General features: G+C 39.6%; 2 protein-coding genes across 2 annotated transcripts in view; one reads left to right on the top strand and one right to left on the bottom strand.

The window, feature by feature from the left end:
• The first annotated feature begins 1,305 nt into the window (after positions 1-1,305).
• On the top strand, positions 1,306-2,566 carry LOC129726780 (dehydrodolichyl diphosphate synthase complex subunit Dhdds). Its single transcript, XM_055683862.1, has 2 exons — positions 1,306-1,518; positions 1,590-2,566. Exons 1-2 carry the CDS (start codon positions 1,495-1,497, stop codon positions 2,532-2,534), a joined length of 969 nt encoding a protein of 322 aa, XP_055539837.1. The 5' UTR covers positions 1,306-1,494; the 3' UTR covers positions 2,535-2,566.
• Positions 2,567-2,919: 353 nt separating this feature from the next.
• Positions 2,920-6,451, bottom strand: part of LOC129726779 (myotubularin-related protein 13) — a 59,236-nt gene continuing 55,704 nt past the window's right edge. Inside the window, exon 9 of the mRNA XM_055683860.1 lies at positions 2,920-5,357. Coding sequence (XP_055539835.1) covers positions 5,265-5,357 — 93 coding nt within the window. The 3' untranslated portion in view covers positions 2,920-5,264. The remainder of the gene's footprint in view (positions 5,358-6,451) is intronic.

Raw genomic sequence — 6,451 nt, 5'->3', positions numbered from 1 at the left:
TTTCGATGGATTTCCTTCGTTTTTGCAGCAATCGATTAGAAAATCTTCTAAGATTCCTACCAAATGCATGAAATTGCAATTTTATCATTCGAACTATTGTACTATTGAAAATTCTTAAGCCTTGTCAAAGCACAAAATTCGACCTCTGATTGGTCGTTATACCGCGCTTTTTCAAGCACGGTCGGCAGAGTTACGGACCTAGTAAATTGGGAATGCATCATTTGGCCTATATAAGAGCTTCATCAGATAATGAATAGACATTTCATCGGATATTAAATGGAACAACTGAAATTTGAAGAACACAAATTGTTATTTGAAGAGTTAATATTTTCTCGTTTTGCGCTATAATCCAACGTTAGTTATCTTCATCTACATGCATACTCTGACTATTATTATGTGTTTGCGTCGCTTAGTGTTTGGCTATGGTCATGCAGAACGCAAATAACGGCGCGATGCGATTCGGCAAGACAAAATGTGTTGAAATGTATAGCTCTACTTCGCCTCAAGAAGAGCTGTACATTTCACCGCGGTAAGGCGAATCGCATCGCGCCGGCATTCGCGTTCTGCATAACCGTAGCCTTTGTTCCGTTCCCGTTTAACGATGTCGTATTAAATGTGCATATTACAATTCGGCAGCACTTCAACTTCTCATTTGCACAAAATTTAAAAATATTCAAAATTCAAACAAAAAGATATTACAATACTGCCAATGAACGGTCAACGTTTATTTACTAGAAAAAATGACTGACACGCAAGCAGCCGGGTTATCTTTCTTGTAAAAGTATTCTACTTCAACCTTGCGGTCGTGGCTTTGCATACAACCTTCCTGTGATTTTTATTTCAACACTTTAGTTCAATTTACTGATAAACGAGGACTGAACGAAATGAAAGATGATGATTGTATCAAATACATGGACAATCGTGTTTTACGAACCGAAATTGAACCTCTTTTTCAGTTTCAAAAGACAAGTGCAAGAAGAAATTGAAAAGAGTTTCAGGGACTTAAAACGAAACAAAGTTAGTTTCGTAAATTCAATTGAAACCTCTGTTTGGTATGAAAGTTAAGCGATTTCGTGTAACAACATACATTCACACAGGTGTCGTTCAAATATGTGTCAGCTAGTTCGGGATTTAGTAAATTTGAAAATTAGATACTCTACTAAAACAAACAATTTGTTTCTTATCTTATCAGAACCAGCCGAATACGAACGTTAACATGCTGTTAAAATGTTGGAAAAACTATCAAGAACTTGGTTATCATGCTCGAATCAACAAAACGCAAAAGCCATCCCTAGTGGCACTGGAATCTGCTTTACCGATATACTGGCATTGTCATGATTATCGAGCAGTTGATAAGAACAACAAACTGTCATGTGAGTTAAATCGAAAACAGACAAGCGACTTCCAAATCGACACGATCCAGCTCAGTCAGAGCTTTCTCAACCCGTGCTCGGTTTAAATTTTTATTTTCTCGAATTTTTCGCTCTAACCGGAATGAATAAGCCTTTAAATACAAATGTAAGTATGTTATTTGAAAAAAAAAAAAAACGTCCTAATTCACTCAATTCATTTTGTACCCGATTCCAAAGGTTACCACTACGGCATGGGTTCGAGAGAGCCATTTGCCCTGGTATCAGCGAGCCATTATCAAGGTTCTGAAAGCGGGCCCTATTCCGCGACACGTCGCCTTCATTATGGACGGGAACAGACGCTTCGCCCGGAAGGAGAACATCGAAAAGACCGAGGGTCATTCGAAGGGTTTTGATAAGCTATCAGAAACGCTACAGTGGTGTCTTGATATTGGCATCCAAGAGGTCACAGTGTATGCTTTTAGTATAGAGAACTTCAAACGTAGTCAGGATGAAGTGGATGGTCTACTGAATCTAGCAAAAGAAAAGTTCGATCGCCTGCGCCAGGAGACTGATAAGCTGCGGGAGCGTGGCATTCGTATTCGAGTGATTGGTAATATAGGTTTATTACCTTTTAGTATACAGGAAAGCATACGATCGGCGATTTTGGAAACCGAAAATAACAGCAAGGCATTTTTGAATGTTGCCTTCGCTTACACCTCGCGGGACGAGATGACACATTCCATTAGAGCAGTTGCGGAAGGAGTTTCCGAAGGTAGACTACAGGAGGATGATATCGACGAACAGCTGCTCGGGCAGTGCATGTACAGCAGTGAGTGCTCTAAGCCGGATCTGCTGGTACGAACCTCCGGGGAAGTACGATTAAGTGATTTTCTCCTCTGGCAAACCAGCTCGACAGTAATTTACTTTACCAAAACTTTATGGCCCGATTTCAATATATGGCACCTATTTGGGGCCGTGTTCTACTATCAACGTTGCCGCTGGCAAGTTGGTACCGGGGCAAACGATGGAGCTGAGGCTGAGAGCCAAGAGAGCTCTGCTGAAATTGCTGAAATAAGGAGGGGAAAGCTCGAGAGGGTTAAAACGTTTGTTGAACATTTCCACAATCTCTATCGTCAGAATATCTTATCGATTGGTAAAGGGATTCCTTTTGATTTCCCTTAAATAAAGTAATGCATCACACTTTGAATCAACAATATGTGTTTTATTTTTTGCCAGTTTAATAAGACTAGTCCTTGTAGCATAGGATTTAAGAGCTTAAAATTAGATCATGCCAATTTTTCTACCTTACGCTTGGTTTTGGGGTGAGATGTTGGTCTAACAAAAACCAGTCGTTATATGACGTTGTTTGAAAAGGTTCTGGAGAACTTTTGACTTTGGTCAGGTACCTCTTAGAAAAGCAAAGTGATCTCAAACTCATGCTGAAGTGATGGCTTTTTGCAAACGATACCTGAAGTTGTCACCGAGAAAAGGCGGTTTTCGGACAGGTTCCAAGGATTATATATCGTTCGGTTGATTGTTTCGGCATAAAAAAGGATCACGCACCACCTTTGCTGTATATAGAATTTCATATATAATAGTCACAATAGTAATAGTATTGACCTATAGACACTTATGCTTTTCATTCACGTTTGTTCCATGCGTTTTACCTCTTAATCGCTGGATTATAATGACATACCTATTAAGATCTAGTGGTTTGAAAATTTGTACAGGATGCTGAGATAATATCCACTGATAATATCGAATAGTGTTTAGTTTTTTATTTTTTGCTACGTTTCCGAAGTATCGGTTGATTTTTTTCTACGACCCTACCAGTTTTGGAGGTTGTTTGCTTTCGCTCGACGCTAGTTTTATGTTACAGTACAGTTGAGTTCAACGCGGGTATATCTCAGAGCTCTACTCACAGAGACGTTGAGTGAAATCTACTGAAATACTATAACAGTACACACTGGAAGAAAATTGAGTAAAACGCTGGGAAGACAGTTACTGGAAACGAAACAGTTAGTGTGCTTACACAGGAATGGTCCCTTGCTTCACTGATAAGCTGGAGGTGAGTGGTTCTCAACTGGTGTCTTCAACGTATGGTTGAACAAAAAAGAGATAAGAAGCAAACTAACACGGCACTGCGACCAGCTATTTTCATTATATCGTACGGTTTTCTTTTTAAACTAGCATAAAGTAAAAGCTAAACAATATAAAGCAGCATATCACATGGAGGTTTTCCGGTTGGAAGCCGAACGGAGGAAATCGAAACTTCAGGCACCTAGTTAGCAGTATGAAGTTTGGTTATTCTATTTAAACGCGATGGTTGAAATTCTTGCAATGCCGAGAGGGTGCCTCACGTTCAGGTGTTTTAATATATTTGAGCTGTTTCTGTTAACCCTAACGTCTAACCGAACTTGAAACGATTCAACACTTAGAAACGAATAGAGAGTAAAATATTCATATAATACAAGTTGCAGCTTTGATGATATATAGTATGATATATGAACGGTGGCAGCAGTTTTCTTTTTGAAAGAATGCTCTGCAATCGCTCGATTAGAAATAAATGCACGATAATGAAGATGAAAACAACAATCTTTTGGTGTAGATGATTTCCCGCGGAAAATAAAGGGAAACCGCATGAATGAATCTAGTAACATTATCTCTGTTTTTTTCTTATGACACATTTTTTTCATCGTCCTTATATGTATATGTTTACATGTTTGATACCTACCAGCATTGTACCGAAGAATATACACAAGAAAAATGCGAAACAATAGAATGACACGTGTGCACGGATGAATACTTGCATTTTTCGTTTTGATTTTCTAACCATCGTTTGCTGATCGTGGTTTTTCCATTCGAGTTTGCGTTATCCTACTTGCTATAACAACTAAAGCCCGTCTTTCCGCGTGCACGGCGTTCATGCACTGATATGAAATTTCATCTCCACTCCTAATCCAATTGCACGCGCATTTCTCCGAATTAAGGGGGGACCCTACTCTGGAAAGTTGAAAAATAATGAATTTTCGTGATATTTTTTTCGGATGTTTAGAGAAAGGTGAGGTGTTTGGGCATTTTGGCTATGGATTAAGGTATATTTGAAGATGTATTTTATGTACCGTGGGTGCAAATATAGTGAGTATTACGCTATTGGCAGTGTTTTTCTCGGAACCATGTTTTTTCAACTGGTGGTAAGTTTTTCTCAGCATCTACTGAACCGATTTTGCTGATTTTTTTTTAACATGTAAAATGGATTATCTAACTTATTACGTAGCCGTTTTTTGATATCTGAGTTTTTCAATGTTTTATGATTTTTTAAATAGTGATTTTTCATGAAAAAAAAACAATTTTTTTACTAAAATGGCCGCCATTTTGGCAATTTTAGGAATTTTCAAAAACGGCTACGTAACAAGATAGATAATATGTTTCTATATACTGAAAAAAAATTTCAGCCCAACCGGTTTACTAGAAGCTGAGAAAAATTTACCACCAGTTAGGTACTGATTTAGAGAGAGCATCCACGTTCCCAGCTGCCAACAGTGTAATACTCACTATATTTACATTCACGACATGGAAAATACATCTTCAAATATACCTTAATCAATAGCCAAAATATCCAAACACTTCACTTTACTCTAGACAGCCAAAAAAAAAATATGAAAATTCATGATTTTTCGACCTTCTAGAGTAGGGTCCCCCCTTAAGCAAAGCAATTGAAAGTCGATTATCTACTGCTTTTGCTGCTGCTGGTTGAATGCATATTTAACTACTACTGCGTACCTACCTAGACGTACATGTACTATCGATGAGTATGTGTCGATCGAAATCCGTTGGGAAATTCAAAGTTATCTTGCTGATGCTGAATGTGAATGTGTTGTTTGTATTTTCGAGACAGTGAGACTGTGGACCCTACTGCAGGCAGGCCTGTATCTTCTCGATCCAACCCTGGGCGCTGGATGCATCCGCCGCGTAGAAGTTGTACGTGCGTCGACTCGTCTTCAGCTGAAATTTAGGTTTGATACATATGAAATTGTGAAAAACTGTGAATCATAAAGTTACTCTACAAACATTTCCAAAAAATTAAAAGATGGTTGGAAATCTTAACAAATTCAACGCAGAAAAAAAAACAGATAATTCATCAGCTAAGCGATTCTATTAGAATGGTGGTAAGCCCTTCTTCGAGTTGTCAATAGAACGCTCTGTGTGGTCTACGTTCCTGTAGTCCATGTTGATCAAGATTTTATCGAGAGTAAGTAGTCTTCTAAAAAGCTGGTAAAGTCTTTCCTTGATATTTCCAAAAGGTTTAAGAAAACTCGAGGATTTTTACTAAAGAACTTATGGGTTTACCTTCACACGCATTGACGAAACTACCAATGCAACAATCATAGTAACCCTTGAGTCAGCAGAAAAAATTAAAATCTTAATCAGTCCAACTCTAACAGTATTAGCGAAAACAGTGGAGCTACTCTGTTCCAAGAACGGTAACCCACCGCGTCGAACTGCATCGTGCGGCACTTTGTAGAGGCCGGATACGCACGTTCCGGCACCTGTAGCATCTTGGAACTATTGGACAACAATCAGAACATCGAAAGAAAGCCCGGTTCCGAACGGCCGACGACCCTTAGCGACAAGAAGCTCTAAAGGATGCTGAAGGGGAAGATCAAGGAAAAAGTGGCTGCATCGCTTGGTCGGAAACATGGACATACATGTTAGGAAGCAGTAGTCCCGTTCGCTCGGAGTTGCAAGCAATGGCGCAGCGATAACGGTCAATTCGATTTTCCCGGCAAATCGCGACGTAGCGGTGGTGATGGGCGACGAGACCTATCTTACTTTGGACGGCAACGACTGGCAGGGCTCTTCGTATTTTACTTCCTCATGAGGAAAGTGAGCTCCGATGTGAAGTTCATTTCACACACCAAGCTCCCCAAGAAGGTGCTACAGTGGCGGACAGTGAAAAGGGGATGTCAAAGCCGCTTTTTCCGTTCCAGACTGGCCGTGAACGGGGAAATTTTTAGTACAAAGTACCTGCCAGAAGTTGCATTGTTCATCAAAAACCATAAGGGCGAGGACGCAGTGTTCAGTTCAGGCCGGATCTA

The sequence above is a fragment of the Wyeomyia smithii genome, chromosome 3, assembly GCF_029784165.1.
Source record: "Wyeomyia smithii strain HCP4-BCI-WySm-NY-G18 chromosome 3, ASM2978416v1, whole genome shotgun sequence".
NCBI classification, from domain to species: domain Eukaryota; kingdom Metazoa; phylum Arthropoda; class Insecta; order Diptera; family Culicidae; genus Wyeomyia; species Wyeomyia smithii.
The sequence above is the reverse complement of the archived record's forward strand: the minus strand, read 5'-3'. Positions and strand labels throughout refer to the sequence as shown.

Excerpts from the sequence above, each read along its gene's own strand:
- LOC129726780 (XM_055683862.1), top strand. The coding sequence starts at position 1,495 with ATGAATAAGCCTTTAAATACAAAT. Across the intron at positions 1,519-1,589 it reads ATAAGCCTTTAAATACAAAT|GTTACCACTACGGCATGGGT; the intron begins GTAAGTATGTTA and ends CCGATTCCAAAG.